This window comes from Myotis nattereri, assembly GCF_964212035.1.
Source record: "Myotis nattereri genome assembly, chromosome: 1".
Classification (NCBI taxonomy): domain Eukaryota; kingdom Metazoa; phylum Chordata; class Mammalia; order Chiroptera; family Vespertilionidae; genus Myotis; species Myotis nattereri.
The window spans coordinates 8118869-8138537 of NC_138075.1; the positions used below are offsets into that span (position 1 = coordinate 8118869).

General features: G+C 59.9%; 1 protein-coding gene across 1 annotated transcript; it reads left to right on the plus strand.

Annotated features, from left to right (window-relative positions):
* Positions 1-17699: 17699 nt before the first annotated feature.
* Positions 17700-18785, plus strand: DIO3 (iodothyronine deiodinase 3; the record flags this gene model as incomplete). Its single annotated transcript, XM_081099600.1, has 1 exon — positions 17700-18785. One exon carries the CDS (start codon positions 17700-17702, stop codon positions 18612-18614), a length of 915 nt encoding a protein of 304 aa, XP_080955726.1. The 3' UTR covers positions 18615-18785.
* Positions 18786-19669: the final 884 nt, after the last annotated feature.

The window sequence follows — 19669 nt, forward strand, 5'->3', positions numbered from 1 at the left end:
GACACTAGCATTTGTGATGACTATTAATAAATCACAAGGACAAACTCTAGACAGAGTAGGCATATTCCTACCTGAACCCGTTTTCACACACGGTCGGTTATATGTTGCTTTCTCTCGAGTTCGAAGAGCATGTGACATTAAAGTTAAAGTGCTAAATACTTCATCACAAGGGAAATTAGTCAAGCACTCTGAAAGTGTTTTCACTCTTAATGTGGTGTACAGGGAGGTATTGGAATAAGTTTAATCCCTCTATCAGTCATTGTTTGCACCACTGTTGTTTTTAGAACATGTTTTTGTTTTTATATCATGTTTTTGTTGTTTTTATATCATGCCTCTGTTGTTGTTATATCCTTTGCTACTGTTTATTTATTAATAAATTTATATATTGTTTTCATATACATTTTACTGATTTCCTTTCATCTCTCATACTTCTATTATAGAGAAAGGGCAAACAGCAATATTAAAATATTTCCTCTAATTAATTCCCTTTTGCTGTGCACGAATTTTGTGCACCAGGCCACCAGTGTGTGTGTGTGTGTGTGTGTGTGTGTGTGTGTGTGTGTATACAGACTAGCGTATCAAACCCAGATTTTTCAGATTCTATTGTTTAGATCATAAGCACTTAAGTTGAAAAAGCAAGTTGATTTAAATAAAAACATTACAGAAATGATAAAACTGATGATACAAGGATATGACACAAATCATGTTGTGAGATTCTGTGGACCCCTACCTGGCAGAAGAGAGGTCTTACTGGATGTAGCTAAATAAACAAAGAAGGAGCTTGGGGACCTGTGATCTCTGCATCCAGCCACCCAGTGGGCAGAAGGGCAGCCACGTTGGGGGGCACCAGAGGCTGTCTACCCTTAGAGATGGAGGAGCAGGGCTGCCATGGGGCAGGACTGGGAAGCTGAGGTCAGCACCAAGGGGTGGGGACAGGGAAAGGAGGAAGTGAGGGGAGGGGCCCAGGGTGAAAGTGGGGGCAAAGGTGTGCCCATTATCGCCCCAGCAGGAGGAGCCGCCAGCCTTTGGCTGGGCCCCCATAAGGTCTCCCTGTGGGTCCCTCCTCAGCTGCCAGGGCCTCTGGGGCACAGGCTGGTTCAGCTCTGGGCAAATTCCACAGCTGGGCATGAACTGAGCAGCCTCCCTCTCAGCTGGGAAGCCTGGGCCCCAGCTCTCCTCAGGGGACCCACTGCCCCACCCAGGTCACACTTTCTACTATTGACCCTGAGCAAATTGCCATGCCCAGGGAGCAGGGTGCCACCTGGGCCTCCCATCACCAAAGGATTCAAGTCCAGACCTGTGACTGGGGCCTCTGGGGCCCGCCCACTGTGTGGCTGTCTCCCACCCCACCCCTGCCCCTGCCCCTGCCCCTGCCACTCTGACAACCCCAAGCCACCAATAGATCCTCAGGGCTATGGGAGGGCAGACCCTGCTCCCAAGAACTCACATGCTGGGGACAGAGCCTCGTGCTTAAAACACACTGCAGTGCAGCTGCTAGGCCGATGGGTGCAGAGGACGGAGCCCTGAGTGGGTCTAAAAGAGGGAGTGTTAATTTCCTGGGAAGTGGGGAAGGGGGAGAAAGCAACCTGGGGAGACATGCTCCACGCGGTGGGAAAATTCTGGGAGGGCGCTGGCAGCACACTGGCTCCTAAAGGCTGCGGGAGCCCAGGCTCTCCTTATGCAGTGGGTGGGCACAGGTCCCCTGGGGTCCAGCACCCGCCTGGCCTCTCTGCTCCCCTCCACGTGCTCCTCACCAGCAGCCAACACACCTGTCCCCACTCCCAGTCACTCAGAGCCCTCAGACCCATTAGCTCTGTCTGATGCCCTATTGGACAGAGCACCTACGGGCCCGCTACCCGTGCACAGATCCAGCCTATGGCTGTCCAGCTCTCTGGGCAAATGCCCACCCTTATCCAATCAGAGGCCTCTCTAGTTCTTGGCTTAACCCTAGACCTGCCCTCAGGGGAAGGGCAGGGTGCAGGTCAGGTGAGGGCATGGAGGACCTAGTGACAGGCATTCTCAGCATGAGCTGGACTGGCAGTGGCTTTGGGGCACCTTTCATTCTTCTCCTGCTCAGCGGCAGAGCATTCCTAAATGTCAGTGAGGGTTACAAGGGTAACCCCCAAGTCAGCCTTTGACTCCTCCCTGGCCAGCCCCTCCCCATTCCAGACACTTCTGCGCAGCTCAATTCGGTTTCTTCATTCATTCAATGAGCATTTATGGCCCTGTCAGGTGTCAGGTGCTGCGGGGAGGGGTGGGGGGTGGTGGGGCTAGGGTTTCAGCTGTGAGGGAGACACAGCTACCCCCTGGTCCCGTGGCCCTGGCTGCAGCACCCTGGCCAGGGGGTGCTCCCCCAGCCCATGTCCGACCATGGCCTCCCTCCCTTTAACACCTTCAGTGGTTTCCACCACCCTCTTGCAGTTGACAAAATAATGGTCCCAAAGATGGCCTCGGCCACGTGCTGGGACCCTGTGGAGGTGCTATCTTCAGGGCTGAAGGGACTTGGCAGCAGTGATTCAGTCAGGGATCTGGAGCCGGGAGGGGGGGGGGGAGCATGTCCTCAGGAAGCTCCTTTAAATGTGGAAGGTGGGGGGCAGGAGAGTCAGTGGGGTGTGACCTGAGGCTGAAGGGGCCAGGCGATGCGGGCACCTCTGGAAGCAGATCCTCCCCTGGAGCCTCTGAAGGACCAGCCTTGCCACCGGTGCAGGACTCCTGGGCTGTAAGGTGATAAATGGGTTGGTTTTAAGCAGTTACAGCAGCAGTGGGAAACTAATACAGCCCCAGCCCCTCCCGGGCGCCCAAGGTCTGCCACCCCCCAGCCTCAGGGAGTCTCTCCCTTCCCACCCCCAGCCTCAGCTCCCAGCCCCTTGGCCTTCACTCCGCTGCCCCTGCTGCCTGATGCAGCCCTCCTTCCACAGGGCCTGGCCAGCACCTCCTCTTGCACAGCCCTCACTGTCCCTTCCTCCGTGGAGCTTTCTAGATCCTCGGAATTCTCTACCTTGAGCAAATGGGGAATTTGCCGGAAGGTAATGGGGTAGTCCCACGGTCAGCAAACTGCGGCTTGTGAGCCACATGTGGCTCTTTAGCCCCTTGGTTGTGGCTCTTCCTAAGCCTTAGGAGTACCCTAATTAAGTGAATAACAATGTACCTACCTATATAGTTTAAGTTTAAAAAATTTGGCTCTCAAAAGAAATTTCAATCGTTGTACTGTTGATATTTGGCTCTGTTGACTAATGAGTTTGCCGACCACTAGGTAGTCCATGGCCTCCAGATCTTGGAAGAGACGGGGCCAGGGTTTCCAAAAGCCCTGAGCCTCGGGACTGGAAGGACAGTCCTTGGAGGGCCCCACCAGCAGGTGGCTTGCAGCGACCAGCGCCTGGCCTTGGATCCCACCACTTCAGACCCAAGTGCTGGCTTCTCGTGAGCTGTGCACCTACCCAGGGTCAAGGTAGGGTGAGGCACCTCAACAGGTGGTCTTGACCTGAGGGTCCCAGGAAGGGCTGGAATTTCAGAAATGCAGAATCAACAGGTGTCCCCTGCCCCTCCCGGCCCACCTCCCAGGGCTCAGTCACCCCCATCACAGTGTGTCCTACACTGGCCCCTGCAGCCCCCACCCAGCCATACGCCCTCAAGGGTAGGCAGCTGAGCACTCACCCTGCTGGGGACCCTCACTGAGCAGAGAGCCCTGCACTTTCTGAGCAGGCCCCACCGGGAAGCGTCCAGAGGCCAGGGCTGGAGGAGGGGGCCCTCCAGGACCCACTGTGGCTGCTGCGGGAGCTCAGAGGCTGAGCGCTCTGGGGCAGGGCACGGGTCTCCCCACAGGAGGACAGAAGAGCATCCATACCACAGACCTGCAGACAGCCTAGAGACCAGTCCCTCCCTCTCCGGGCCTCGGATCCACATCTCACACCTGTTAGAGTGGCTACTATAAAGTAAAATGTAAAGGAAAAGAACAATTGTGGTGAGGATGTGGAGAAACAGGAACCCCAACCACTGCTGATGGAATGCAAAACGGGGCAAGTTCCTCAAAATAAATTAAACCTGGAGCAGTTATGGCGAACCTATGACACGCGTGTCAGAGGTGACACGCGAACTCGTTTTTTTGGTTGATTTTTCTTTGTTAAATGGCATTAAATATATAAAATAAATATCAAAAATATAAGTCTTTGTTTTACTATGGTTGCAAATATCAAAAAATTTCTATATGTGACACGGCACCAGAGTTAAGTTAGGGTTTTTCAAAATGCTGACACGCCGAGCTCAAAAGGTTCGCCATCACTGACCTAGAGCTACCACATGATCCAGCCATTCCATTGCTGGGTATGTTCTCAAAAGAACTGAAGGCAGGAGCTCAAAGAGATGTCTGTGCACCCATGTCCACAGCAGCATTGTTCACGGCATCCAAAAGGTAGAAGCCACCCAGGTGCCCATCGACAGGTGAACGGATACGCCAAATGTGGTCCGTCCATAGAGAGGAAGGTCACGCCGCCTTAAGAAGGCAGGAAGGTCTGACACCTGCTACAGCGTGGATGAACCTTGAGGACACTGTGTTAAATGAAATAAGCCAGTCACAGAAGGACCAGTATTTTACGATTCCACTTGTATGAACTCCCTAGGGCAGTCAGACTCCTAGAAACAGGAAGTACGTGCTGGGTGCCGGGGGCTGAGGGAGGAGGATGGGGAGTTAGGGTTTAACAGAGTTTTAGTTTTGCGAGATGAAGACAGTTCTGGAGATGGGTGGTGGTGGTGGTTACACAACAACGTGAATGTACTTAACGCCACTAAGCTGTATTCTAAAAGTGGTTAAAGATGGCCCTGGCTGGGTGGCTCGGTTGGTTGGAGCATCATCCTGTGCACCAAAAGGTTGTGGGTTCGATTGCCAGCCAGGACACATATCTAAGTTGCAGGTTAAATCCCCAGTCAGGGTGCATATGGGAGGCAACTGATCAATGTTTCTCTCCCATTAATATTTCTCCCTCCCCCTCCCCAACCCCCGCCTCTTACCATCTCTCTAAAACATCAATTTACAGCCCTAACCGGTTTGGCTCAGTGGATAGAGCGTCGGCCTGTGGACTGAAGGGTCCCAGGTTTGATTCCGGTCAAGGGCATGTACCTTGGTTGTGAGCACATCGCCAGTAGGGAGTGTGCAGGAGACAGCTGATTGATGTTTCTCTCTTATTGATGTTTCTGACTCTCTATCTCTCTCCCTTCCTCTCTGTAAAAAATCAATAAAATATATTTTATTTAAAAAATCAATTTACAAAAACATATCCTGCCCTGCTGACATGGCTCAGTGGTTGAGCGTCGATCTATGAACCAGGAGGTCATGGTTGGATTCCCAGTCAGGACACATGCCCAGTAGGGGACGTGCAGGAAGCACCTGACTGATGATTCTCTCCTCCTCCTCCTCCTCCTCCTCCTCCTCCTCCTCCTCCTCCTCCTGTCTCTTCCTCTCTGAAATCAATAAAAATATATTTTATTAAATTGTATCATGTTGCAGTTGAAAGGGAACCCCAGCTCCTAAAGCAGGAGAGAGCAAGTTGATGTCGGGGGTGGGACCCCAGGCCCACTTTCTCAGCCCCCACCCTCAGCACCGCCACTGGGGTGACCCCCCAGCCTCACACTCCCAGCCCAGTGCCTCTCTGGCCCCTTCCAGGCTGGTGGGTCCCACTCAGAATCCAAGGCTCCAGAAGTGGGGCCCCGGTGAGAGAAGCTCCTCCTGCCCTCACTGGCCAGAGCTCCAGGGGCCCTGCCTCCTCACCCGCGGCCCCTGGGGGGTGAGGTGAGCCTGTGGAGCACTGGGCAGCCAGCGCCAAGGAGGGTGGGCCTCCTCCGGAGGGGTCCGGTCAGGACTGCTTCCCGTAGGGCAGCAGGGGCTAACGGGGCACGTGGGCAACCTTGGGGACCTACCGTTCTGCGATACTAAAAACAGCTTCTGGAAAGGTAGCTCCCTCTCCTACTCTGCAGCCATTTCCAGAGGTTCCGAGATCATTAATTTAAGTGCAAGGAAAGCCCTGGTGGAACTGTTACAAGCTGAATGTTTTCATGTGGGCTATTAAATTCCCCCAGCTCTGGGGAGAGGGGGTGTCAGGGAGAGCAAGGAAGAGGAAGGGTGGCCCCTTTGAATAGGAAGGTGAGGGGACAGCGCAGGGGCAGGGGAGAGGAGAAGTGGCCCTTCTCACTAAAGTGGGTTCAGCCCAGGGGAGGAACCAACACAGACCAGGGCCTTTAAAGCAGGCTCTCATCTCAGCCTCACTCTGCACGTGGACTGTCACCCACGTGTTCATACTGGACGCACCTGAGCCACTGACCATTCTGTAGTTTGTCCAAGGAGCCACAGTTACAACGTGGCAGAGCCAGAACTCAAACCCATGGAAACATCCCTTCCATGGCCCCAGAGGGCCAACCATGTGCTCTAAAAAGCAGTCTCCAACCTGTGGCTGGCTGACCTCTAGTCAATAATCACTAGTGACCCTCAAAGAGTTGATGGATCTCTCTATCTGGACTAGTACTAATTAGGATATAGTTTTGGCCACTGTAACAAATGCCAAAAGTACACTGGGTTAAACAAGACGGAAGGGTGTAACCGTCTGAGTTTCAGCAGTCTACGCTACTGTGGTGGTGACCCAGGTTTTTTCTACCTTGTTGCTCTGTAATCCTCCACCCCCGACTTCTATCCCATAGTCAATATGGCTGCCCCAGCTCCTGCCATAATGTCTGTCATCCAGCAGTGTGATAGGGAGAGGAAGAAGGGGAAGCCACCTCTCTTCCCTTTAGGGGCAGGACCCCGAGGTTTCACCGGTCACTTCTTACATGTCATTGGCAAGGTTTTAGTCAAATAGCTACATGTAGCTGAAAGAGAGGCTGAGACCTAGAATGGGTCACCATGTGCCCAGCTCAAATTTGGGGTTTCTTTTGGAAGAGAGGAAACTGGATATTGTAGGGGGAGGAATTAGCCATCTTTGCCACTAGAATACAATCTTCCCTTCCTCCCAGGACCAGGGTGAACCAACATCATGGGTAAAAGACAGCGGCAGATTGCCAGGGGAGGAAAGAGGTGATCTGATGAGAAATCCGAGGAGGCTTCCTGGAGGAGGCCACATCTGGACCAAGCCTTGAAGGACAGCTAGAGTTTGGGAGGAGGAGATGGAAAAGAGTTCCAGAGGGAGAAGGTGGGAGAACTGGCTGATGGAGGTTGTGTGGAGAAACTGGTTCCATATGAAGAGCGTGAACTTGGGGCCAGAAGACCTACGTTTGAGACCTGACACTGAGTCAGCGGAGGCACCCAGTCTCCCTGAGCCTTGGTGGGCTCCCTCGTTGGAAGGCTGATGGTCTCTGGCACACCTCCTCACAGGCCTGCAACCTGTTGGTCATGGCTGCCACATCTCCTGGCAGGAGCACCGGGTCTGTGTGGGGCGGGGCAGAAGATGAAGTTAAAAAGGGAAGTGGAAGACCCCCAGGAGGCCTCAAAGGCCAGGCCAAGCGGCTTAGATGCTGCTCAGGAGCCACAGGCACTTGCGTGGCTGGGCAGCATCCTGAGCAGAGAGCAGCTCTCTACACACGACCGGGATCTGGAGGGAAATGCGATCGGGGGGTGTGGAAACAGCGGGAGGCCGCTGCAAAGGCCCTGGAGAGAGACGCGTGGCATGGACCTGCTGAAACCTGGGAACTCTTCAATCCCGACCAGGCATTTGGGAAGACTGCCAGGAGGAGGCTGCCCCGGAGCTGTCAGCCAAAGCGGGAGGAGGGGGAGGACTTGCCCTGGAGGGGACCAGTGAAGAAAGAGGACCCATGTTCAGGGCCTAGCAGTGCTCCCACCTAAACACTCAGAGCCCGCTCCCCAGCGGAGAGCAGGTGCTGTGCCTGGCGTGCACGCACATCCCAGCTGCCCCTCCCAGCGACCTGGACAGGCGCAGATGCTCCCAATTTACAGAAGGGGAAGCTGGGGCAGAGAGGGCTGAGCACTTCGCTGAGGCCGCACAGCCAGGCTTTGGCCCGGCAGCCAGGCCAGCGCGCCCGGCACTGCTGGAGCGTCCTGGGCTTTGAGATGTCCTTCAGAAACACTGACATCCCTGTTCTGGACTCGGGAAGGCCTTTCCTCCTGAACAAGGGATTAAACTCAAGAATTGCTCTGCCTGCATCACACCCTCAAGGCATCCCTTAGGAGGCGGGACAGTGACCACACTGAACCTGAGGCCGGAGAGGTGAGGCCTCATGCCCGGGTCACACAGCCGGTCCACGGCCAGACAGTATTTGCATCCAGTTCTCTATGACTCTAGTCCTGGTTCCCAAGTTCCTCTTCCTCCTCCTCCTCCTCCTCCTCCTCCTCCTCCTCCTCCTCCTCCTCCTTGCTGAGGCCTCTCCTCCCTCCCCCCTCATTCCTGGCGTGCTCTCAGCAAAGAGAACATGCTCTGAGCCTCTGTTTCCCTGGGAGAAATCCATTTTCAGAATCTGGAGGTGTTAAAATGTGTTCTTTTTTTCCTCTCCAAAGGAGCCCTTCTTGAGGACAGAGGTGCCCCCAGAATCCCTCTAAGGCCACCGCAGGCCAGACCAGAACCCAGGGCTGCCCTTATGGGAGGCCATGGCCCCCGCAGTGGTCCCCACACGTGGTCTCAGGGAGGCGACTCTCCATCGCAGGACAGCGAGTGCTCAGGACATGTCCGGACCCCCAGCCTCAACCTCAGAAATGAGCATTTGCTGCCCTGCCTGGCTGTTGGCAGCAGGTTACCGAGCCCACCCGCCAGCAGGTGCCCAGGGCAGACTCCGTGCTGCCTTCACCAGACTGTCCTCCTTGGAGTGACAGCTGGGCCCAGGATGGTCACAGGAGCCTTTTGCCTTAAAGGGCAGAGGCATCACTGTGAGCATCCTCTAATCCACAGTGCCACCCGGGGAGCTCAAACCTAGGCACAGGGGGCGGTCGGAGAGTGAGGGAGAAGGGGGAGAAGGGAGGGGCAGGTTGGAGGGATGTGGCAGGGAAGCCCCGTGTTCCAGTTCTGGCTCCAGACCCTGAGCAGGTGAGTCTGCACAGCTTTGCAGCACCCTCAACGCCCCCACCCCCACCCCCATGGGTGCTCACCCACAACCCTGAGCCAATGGGATGGGGTGTGAGCAGACACAGAATGGGCAGGGCTTTCAAAGAGTTTGTACACCAGGCTTTCTTTCCATGCCTCCCCTACCCCGTGAGATCAGGCCCAGGCGAGCTGCCAGAGGACGAGGGATGTGTGGAGCAGAGCAGAGCCATCATCTCAGCTGGGGCCACCCTGAGTCAGCTGACACCAGCCCCCCACCACCACCCCCCACTCCAGGCAGGCCAGGGAGCCCGCCAAGACCCCAGAGCAGCTGAGCCTCACAGCACAGAGAAACAAGCACTCATTGTGTGGTTATTCTCACTGTGCCCATAGATGGCGGGCCGGGTTCCTCACTCACCAGGTACCACCACCTGCTCTGAGACACACCGCACACCCCTCAAGCCTCTGAGGCTCAAAAGGCCAAGGGCTTGTTCAGGGTCACACGGGAAGAGGGTGCAAATCCAGAAGCTCTCCCGGCTCCTGCGTCCACCATCTGCTGGCCTGTACGATAGGTGAGTCAGTCCTGGGGGGCCATGGTCGGTGGGGGGGACACAGGGAGGCAGAGCACCCCGGCTGACAGGAGGATCTCAGGATGCAAGGAGTGGCGTTGTGCCAAGCCCTGAAGAAGATCGACTTCTGGGGCTGAGATGAGGAAGTGGGGAGGGCCTTTTTGGTGGCAGGACCAGCAGGAGCGAGGAAGGACTCTCTTAGTCCACTCTGACCAAATGGCCATTGCCACCACCTCCCACCCACTGCCCGTGACACCCCACGATGCCAAGAATATGGACACATTTCTCCCCTTGCAGAGCCAGACTGCCACCACCCCCCTCATCAGATCCATCAGGCACTGGCTGGGAAAAGGCGGTCATATACACACACTGCTGCTCCTCAAACCCTTCCGTGCCAGGCATGCCACACCCACAACCTCCCAGGCCCTAAGCCGAGGGTACCAGCGCCCTCCTTCACCGATGAGCAACTGCAGCCCAGAGGTTCAGGAACATGCCCGCAGGATGTTCATCGAATCTGTGAGAGATTCCAAAGGTCAAAGGTCCCCTCAGATGGAAAGGCCTGGTCCTTATAGGACGATGGCCTCAGCTGACCGGCATTCCCACCCGGTTCAGCCTGCGGCCCCTTGAAATGCCATTTGTAGAGAAGCCTTTGCCTGAACGGCGCTACCAAGGCTCTGACCCCGTGGCCAGGCTGTGGGGGCTGCCGCAGGGCTGGTTTGAGCTGGTCCTGCACCAACATGGGGGTGGGTGCTGTGGGTTCCCCCTCCCGCCATCCCCCCTCCGGCTTGTCAGCAGCCATCTTTCCCCTGATGCTGTGAATCCCGAAAGCAAAGCAAACTGGCCTTATTACAATGTGAGGCTTGGATCTCTGCCCACCTGGACATTGTCTCCTGAGGTCCCTGGGCACCTCCAACTCGGTGTATCCCCATAAACTCAGCAGCCTCTGCCACAGACCTTCTCCTCCCCGGGGCTCCACTGGGCCAGTGAGCAGCCAGGTCATCACACCCCCTCCAGGCCTCTCCATGCCCTCTTCCCCCGCAGATGGGGCCCTTCTGCCCCAAGAGCACCCTGGCTGAACACCTGTTAACTGGAGAGTATGGGTTTTGGAGTCAGACATCAGCTCTGTGTCCTCAGGCAAATCATCTCTCTGAGCCTCGGTTTCTCATCTGTGAAATGGGGACAGTAAATGTCTGTACCCCGTTAACAATGTGGCTCAAGAAAGGCAGCCGCTATTGTTATCATGCTCCTTGGTATTAGACATGTATGTGTCTCCAGCAGCTCCCCCACCCCTATCTGGGAGGATCCGCACAGTTCACGTGAGTCGGGACCGCTCTCTGAGATAGATGGGCACAACACCCAGATCTGCCCAAGGCAGCAGATCCCCCATAGGCCTCCCCAAGGTTTCTGCCTTGAGTGATTGTGCTCTCTCCTCTCTGGGTGGCCAGGACCCCCAAAGCCAGGGCTCCTGGGGCCATCTTGCCCACGTGCAGAGAGAGATCCACCTGAGAACCAAGCTGGGCAGAGGCCGGAGAGGCAGGGCATTGGCCGCATCCTTTGAGCACCTGGATACAGCCGTGCCTGATGGCATGGCTCCTCCTGGACTTTGCACTGACTACGGCCAGTAAATTCCTTCTTAGTTAAAGTTACTTTGGATGGAGTTTCTGCCATGTGCAAACCTGAACCAAACGCAATTACTGGGCTCAGGGAGGTGCCTGGGGACCACAAGGCTTCACTGAGATGGGCCACTGGAACGAGGAAGCCCGCAGCTTGGAAGCCTTTTGTGGGCAAGGAGCGGGCCGAGCCGGTGGGCACCTAGACACAAGCTCCTAAAGTGCCCCAGAGCCGAGTTACACTTGCTCACAGTGCCTGGCATTTGGTGGGGGCTCATGCCAACCGTCACTACTAGTTACACTGCACTTCCGTGCCCTGGACTCTACTCCGGGAGCGGAGGGTGCGTGACTGACCTTTTTCTTACCATAACCTCCCTGTCAGGTGACCGCTGTGCTCATTCCTCAGGTGGAGGCACAGAGAGTTGGTGCTACTTGCCCGAGATCACACAGCGTGGCCGCCATGGAGTGAGTGGGAAGGCAATGCGTGCTCCTGCTGGGACACACAGAGCCATCGCCTTCCCTGCCCTTCGTGTCCCCCACCTGCTCCAGAAGGTCCTGTGGAAGGCCAGGGGCCTTTGTGGAGGAGCCACGAGGAAGGCTGGAGCGCATCCTCCTTGAGCACGCCTACCCTCCCAGCGCGCTGGCCGGAGACCTGGCTGACTCCCTCCGGGAGCCTCCCATGGACCAGGGCTGGGGAACGGGCCCGTGGCAAAAGGACAGAAGCCTCGTGAGGGAGCAATCTTGTCACTGCTTCCCAGGTCAGCCCTTTGAGAGTCCCGCTGCAACCTAAGCTCCCCGGCTGGCTGAGCCTCCTCTCATTTAGCTCGCACACAGCCTGGGGGCTGCCCCCGATGATCCCGAGATTCAGATGGAAACTGAGGCAAGCACAGCCACACGCACAGCCATGCATGAGGCTCAGCGGGACGGTCATTTTTATCTTTCGGACACTGGCAATCAACCAATCATGTTTCGCCACATGGACAACATCTGTCATGGGTCTGTGGTCCATGGGGGGACACAGCAGCTGCACTGTGTCCCCAGTGGGAAGTGGGTCCTTCCTCGATCTCACTTTTTCTTCTCACTGTGGTACCTCCTGCTGGTCCATGATGTCCTCCAGGGACCCAAAGGCACTGGGAAGGAGACTGGGTAGAAAGAAATAGACACACCACGTGCGCACCTGGCCTTCCCCTGCGTGGCGTCGTGAACATACGTTCGTGACACCCGGTTCACCTCTCGGTTGAGGAACTTGAGGCTCAGAGAATCAAAGGGACTCAGTGCCTGTCTGCTGGCTGGTTGCACCCCACCTTTTTCCAGAGAGGGTAAGAGGGGGACAGGACGGACTGGCCTGACGGTGGCCCTGCAGCCAGCCTCGGGGTTCAGAGCAGGGTCTGCCCTTCACACACGTGGCTCAGCACCCCAACGCCCAGGCAGCCCAGGCAGCTTCCCATGCGGGACCTCGGGCAGGCATCGGTCCACCTCAAGAAGCTAATGGAGGGGGTTGGGGTGAGGGGCCTGCCTGGGCACCAGGGAGCCCTGTGGGCACCCCTGTGTCTGCCTTCAGGGCAAGAACATGTCAGAGCCCAGCCTGGGTCTGATGAGTGGGGACAGCCCATGTAGTGGAGACCTCAGAGCTACGGCGGGAATGGGGCAGGTGAACGATGGTGTTGGGAGCAAGTAATGAGGCCAGGAGGCCAGGCGCCTTCCATCCTCAAGTAGGGGTCTCACAGGCCCACGGCAGCTGGCAGGGGCAGGACAGGGCCTATAGGACTTCCTAGGACCTCCTGGAGTTTAGAGGCAGCACAGGGAAGGCACTGGGAAGCACAACGCAGACGAGGCCAGAGGAAAGGACGAGACATGGCCGGGTCACACAGCAGGTTCCCAGGGCATCGCCCCTAGGCCTGCTCCTCCCCTTGGCCAAGAGCCCAGGCCCCGAATGCTGCCCAGACACTCCACTCCATCCAGGCCCTGAGGCCCCAACCAGCTCTTCTGGCCTGGCTCCCAGGCTGCCCAACCACTGGGAGCCCCACTGTCGGCCCCATTCCTGCCTCATACTCCTGGAGGGTGCCCGGCTGGGGCTGGAGAGGGACTGCGACCAGACCACTGAGCGCGGATCACCTCCCCCGCCCCCTGCAGGTGTCCACCTGTGCAGTCTGGCCACACTGGAGTCAAGAGAGGTGGGAGGGTGTTTGGAAAGAAATCATTCTTGAAGCCCGTGAGAAGGGTGAGCGCAGGCATGGGAGGCCAGGCACCATGGGGGGACCTGCTTATCCAGAAGAGACACAGGTTGGCCCAGAGGAGACTCCCTGGCTGCCAACACATCCTACCTTGCTCGCTGCTGCTGGTGTGCAAATGGGCTGAATGAAATATCTGGAAATTCTCCTGAAACAAGTTTTCAGTAAGTCCACACTGCACTCATTGATGCATTTTGCAAAAGTTTATTGAGCTTTTCCTGGGTGCCAGGTGCAGGGTCGTCACTGCAGAGGACCCAGCGGCCAGCCTGGGAGAAGCTGGGCTGGGGCCGCAGGTACAAAACCCAGTGGTGAAACTCGCCCCTGCTGTGGCTGTGGATGCGGAGGAAGGCTGAAGGCAGGAGGGCACCGGGGAGGGGGGCACGGAGGAAGGCTCAGGTCCCTCTGGGAGACCAGGCAGGCTGGACCCAGGTGGAGGTGAAAGTAGTGGAGGAGGAGGAATGAGAGTCGCCAGGGGAGGGAGAAGGGCTGAGGGAACAGCATGTGTGGGGGCTCAGAGGCAGGACAGTGCCTGGGAATGCCCGGAGCATCAAGAAGCCAGTGGGGGGGGGGGGGGCAAGATAGGGACAATGACCAAGAAGGGCTGAAGCCCAGGCAGCCAGGTCACACTGAGATGGGACAAGGGCACAGCCAGCACACACCTGTAGCTGCGGCTGGTCCATCTCCTCCCAGAAGCCTCAGGAGGCCCTCCGGCCCCAAGGAAGTCTCAGCATCAACTTCTCTGGGCACTGGGAGTTACTCTGCCAGGAGGGAGACAGTGGCTGCACCACCGCACACCCACCCACCAAGCCCCACACGGGGCAATGTGGGGGAGGGGTCAGGGCCCAGGCACAACCCCAAGCCCTCCCTTTCACAGGAGACAGCCCCCAGGAGGAGAGTCTGGGAAGCAGGGAGGCCCCCCTCCCCAAAGCCCAGCACTCCCCCGGTCCCAGCCCCTTGCCAAGTTGCCCCTGGACACCAAATGGACCCAGTCCCACTTGTTGCTCCTTGCCTTTCCCCTGCCCGCCCCCTGCTGGAGCTGTGAGAGGGCAGGCAGAATGGGGCAGCCCAGCCAGGCCCAGAGGCCTGGGGCACAGCCCCAGCTCCAACCCCGGTCCCCCCAGGACAAAGCCTGCAAGGCCACTGGGGCCAGACCTCTTCAAGAGGCCTGGTGCTCCCCCAAATCCAGGGTGGGTCTTGGCCTCGGGCCAAGATTCTCACTGCTGACCCCTAGGACAGGGTGGGCAGCTGGTAGAACGGGCCAGGCCTAAGGTGAGCTGGGGGTGCTACCCTGGGCTGGGGGCAGGGTGGGGCAGGGGCTGCTTGAGGAGGAAAGAGGGTTTGAGAGAGGGAGAGGAGAGGGAGGAAGGAGCAGTGGGGAACGGGGGCAGGGTTAGCCCTGGAGTAAGTCCCAAGCTGAGATCTGGGTCCCAAAGGCCAAAGGCCAGTAGCACCTGGATCTGTCCTCACCTGTGCAAGGGGTGGGGAGCCAGGTGGGACTGAGCGCCTTGTCCAATGTTCTGGAATCCCAAGGTGTGGGGTGCAGCCTGTCAGCACAAGCAGCAGAGCAGGTCCCCCAGAGCAGCCCACAGCCCTAAGATGCTGCTCCCCTGAGCCTGCGTGGGGCTGGAGGGTGTGGAGGCTGCTGGCTGGGCAGGACTCGACCTGGACGCACCCTCAAAGGAGACCAGACAGGCCCAGACCACACCCGCCACACACACACCATGACCATCACCACATATCCCAGACAGCACAAAAGGCTCTCCCAGCCCAAGGGGGCTTTTCATTTTCGGAAACTAAATGTGGAAGTTGGGGGGCGGGGGGCATGGCCCTGCCCAGTTCTGGCGCCAGGACAGGTCCTTGAAGGGCGCCCTCAGAAATCAAGGAATCGGGGCTTGAGAGTTTGTCCAACAAAAGTTGGGACTCCTCTTGCCCCAGCCCAGGAGGCAGCAACCCCAAGCCCCCAACCCTCTCAGGAGACTTGCCAAGTGGCCTTCTCTCCCTATACTCTCCACCCCCGACCCCAACAACAACAACAAAAAAACTTAAGGAAATGCAGAGGTGCTCTTCGGGAAGACAAAGGGGATCCCACCTCCATCGCCACTCCACCCACCCCCCAAACCCCCCACTTCCCCCGACCCCTCGCCACAGCCCCAGCCAGGTTTGGCTCAGGGAGAATTCACTAACCTACCTGAAAGACCCCTACCAGGGTGGTTGGGGCCCGGACAGGCTCGGAGAAATAGGGGAAGAGGCTGGCTTCCTTCGGGGGTGGGGAGGGAGAAGTTCCTGGGCTTGTAGCCCCCACCGCCCGGGCCCCAGGCGGCAGAGAAATGGCCTGCCTGGGAGGAAGAGGAGAGGGGCTACATTCCCACGCCCACCGCCTGCCCCTCGCGGTCTGGTCCTGCCGAAGCCACGGGGCCAACGGGAAGCTCACGGGGCAGAGTCCCTCCAAGGCCGGGAACACCGGAGGGGGGACCTCCGCACCTGAGTCCTCGTCGTCTATCCCGCGCGCACTGGTCCCGCTGGGTCCGGGCTGAAGGCTCCAAGCCCTGAGGCTGACGTCTCCGGACTTGTTCCCTCGCCGCCGCCGCCAGCGATTTACACTCGCCCTTTCGGCCCCGCGAGCCCCCACCTCGCCCGGGGCGCGAGCGAGGTCTCCGTCCCGGGAAAAAGTTGGGCGGCCAGTCCCGGGTCGGGCGGCGCACGGGACGCCGGCGGCAGTGCCCCGCGGACTCGGGCTCAGCCACCGCCGCCCAGACAAGTCCCCACGACTGTGAGGGCGTCCCGGACAGCTCGACTCCACAGACGGGGTGCAAATCGCTCGGGACCGGACGCAGGCAAGGCCGAGTCGGAGGGGGACTTGTTCCCAGCTTCGGGGACCATGGGTCAGGGCACTTCCCCGCCCCGCTGCCCCTGAGACCTAGTCGCCGGTCCCGCGCCCAAGCAATCGGAAGGACGCGGCGTCAGGACCAATCCAGGCCCCCGCGGAGTTGGGGAGTCGCCCCTCACCCCGAAAGCCTCATTCCCGGTTGGGAGTACGCACTTTGCGCGTCCGTGCGCCTCCGCGACTAGTCGAGCTGCAGCGCTCGCGGCCGGCGAAGGTGGCTCAGCTCGGGCGCTCCAGTCCCGACGTTCCCGGGGCAGAGAGCAACGTCCGGGGACGCACGGGACGGGTGCGCCCGGCGGCCGGGGCTGCGCCGGGCGAGGCAAGCGGCGAGAGGGGAGCGCTCCGGGATTCAGGCAACAGCTACCCCTAGTGGGAGAGCCGCCGGGGCCGCCGCCGCCCCGCGCCCTTGCCCCGCGCCCCGCGCCCGCCGAGCCCCGCGCCCGAAGCGCGCCGGGTCGGCTGGGCGCAGGGACGGCGCTTCTTTCTCCATCCCTCCCGTCTGCGGCGCCCGGCGCTCACCGGCCACGGGCCCTGCCCTCCGCACCTCCCGCTGGGCCCCAGGCCGCTGACCCGAGAGCTAAGGCGCGGGGCAGGGACGCGATGGGACGGGGCGGGCGCGGCCGGGGCGGCGCGCGGCAGCCTCGGGCAACGGCGGGGAGCGCCGAGCGCGGTGTGCGTGGCGGGGCCGTGCGGGGGGTGGCCGTGTGCGAGGCGCGAATGTGAGCGCGCGCGGGAGACGAGCGGGCGAGCGGGCTCCGGGAGGCGAGCGGAGCCCGCGGGCGAACAGGGAAGGCGGCAGGGACCCAAAGTTGCCTCCTCGCGGGCCCGCGTCCCCGGAGGGGCGGGAGCCGGGGCCAGCCGAGCGGCGGCGGGGGACCCGGGCCCCGGCGGCACCTGGGCAGCGGACCCGCACGAGCGGCAGCGGCGGGGGCGGCGTTGGCGGCGGCGGCGGCGCGCGGGAAGCGAACCGAAGCTCCGGCGCGGCTCGGCGAGCGCTGGAGAGCTCCGCTCAGGTGCGCGGCGAGAGGGGCGCGGGCCAGGGCCGGGCTGCTGGGACCGGAGCCGCGCCCGCGCTCGCACTAACTGGAGGATCTCCGCTGCAGGCGCCCGGGTCCCAGGTTCAGTTCGCCGTCCCGGGAGGCAGCCCCGGCCGGGGTCCCCCGCCCCTGGGAGCTGGCTAGGCAGCCGGGCCCCAGGCACGACCGCCCCGGCCGCCCCGCCCTCCTGCCGCCCGCGCCCGCCCCAGGCCCAGGATTTCTGATTTCTAAGGCTTTGGCCCCGCGGCTGGGGCATCCCTCCGGGCTCAAGTTGCAAGGGGGCGGGCCCGGCCGGAGGTGGAGTCTCCCGCCAAGTAAAGCCTCGGCTATAAATCGAGCTCCCTGCGCTGCTCCAGCCAGATGCCGGGCCAGGCCGCCCCGCCGTTGTTGGGGGGGGAGGGTGGAGGGTCCCAGGGGGCTTGGGGGGCCGTGGCTACCATGCTCCGCTCCCTCTTGCTTCACGCCCTGAGGCTCTGCGCCCAGACCGCCTCGTGCCTCACGCTCTTCCCGCGCTTCCTCTGCACGGCCTTCATGCTCTGGCTCCTCGACTTCCTGTGCATCCGCAAGCATTTTCTGGGCCGGAGGCGCCGGGGTCGGCCCCAACCTGAAGTGGAGCTCAACAGTGAGGAGGAGGAGGTGCCCCCCGACGACCCGCCCATCTGCGTGTCCGACGACAACCGCCTGTGCACCATGGCGTCGCTGAAGGCGGTGTGGCACGGCCAAAAGCTGGATCTCTTCAAGCAGGCGCATGAGGGCGGCCCCGCGCCCAACTCCCAGGTGGTCCTGCCCGAAGGCTTCCAGTACCAGCACATCCTTGACTTCGCGCGAGGGGACCGGCCGCTGGTGCTCAATTTCGGCAGCTGCACCTGACCACCGTTCATGGCGCGAATGAGCGCCTTCCGGCGCCTGGTCACCAAGTACCAGCGCCACGTGGACTTTCTCATCATCTACATCGAGGAGGCGCACCCCTCGGACGGCTGGGTCACCACTGACACCCCCTACATCATCCCACAGCACCGGAGCCTGGACGACCGGGTCAGCGCCGCGCGGGTTCTGCAGCAGGGGGTGCCCGGCTGCGCTCTGGTCCTCGACACCATGACCAACTCCAGCAGCTCAGCCTACGGCGCCTACTTCGAGCGCCTCTACGTCGTCCAGAGCGGCATCATCATGTACCAGGGCGGCCGCGGCCCTGACGGCTACCAGGTCTCGGAGCTGCGCACCTGGTTGGAGCGCTATGATGAGCAGCTGCACAACGCTCTGCCCCGGCCAGTGTAGGCCGCCGAGGGGCCCTGGACTGAACTTGGGGGGCCCCGCCTTCGAACCTTCGAAGCCCACGTGCACACAAGGTCCCAACCCAAGTCCGGTTTGGCGAGGGCCCAGTGACCAGCTGTGCTGAGCCACAGGTCCGCAGGCTGGGTCTGCACCCTCCACCAGGCCGCCTGAAGACTCCCCACCCCCCTCCTCTGCTTCTGTGACTGTCCCTGCCTGGCTCGGTCTCAGGCCCCTTCTGAGTGTGGATGTGGTGCTACCCTTTGCTGCTGCCCCTGGACTTGTCCCACAGAGACCCCTGCTGTGTTCTCGAACCCCCTCCCCAGAGAAGAGAGCCAAGCCTTTGCCAGGGTCCCCGGCCTCTGCAAAGAGACTCCGGCTGTGTCCTGTCACCTGCAGGCAGCTGGGCTTAGCAGTGTGCGGAGCCCACCCTGGTTGCCCGGCACCACACCTGCCGCTTGGGGAGGGGTGCCCGCTGTTTTGTGTCTGTTTCGTGTCTGTGAGGTGGGGGAGGGGGGTGGGCAGGGTTGTTTCCCCCCCCTTAGTTGGGGTGCTCTGGAGCCCTGCTGCTGATGATGAGCTGCCTCTAACTGGTCTTGACCACGAGCTGCTTCTGAATTGCAGGGGGGCTCCTAGGGGCACCTAAACCCAGCGGGGGGAAGAGCCCTGGGCTTCCGAGAGGAAACCGCCATAAAGGGGGTGGGAAATGGGTGGGGTCGGGGTGGGAACGGTCTTGGGACCAGAGAAGAAGGTTCCAGAGGTTCGCAGAGGCCCAAGGAGGAGGGAGAGGCTAAGGCTCCCAGAAATGGGGACTGGGGGGCTGAGGGGGTGGGGGTGGGGCCTGAGTGAGAGGCCTCCTGTGCAGAGCTGCCCAGTGCAGGGTGGGGAGGGGGGAGGGGGGCTGACTTGGAGGACATTTGGTGAGTGTGTGCTGGGAGCATTCCCTGTATGTAAACTTGTATTACGTGACAATAATAAAGGCTGATGTAAAACTGCTGTGGGATTGCCTTTGGTCCCTTTGTTTTTCCTTCCCCCTGAACAGCGGCAGGAATGACACAAAA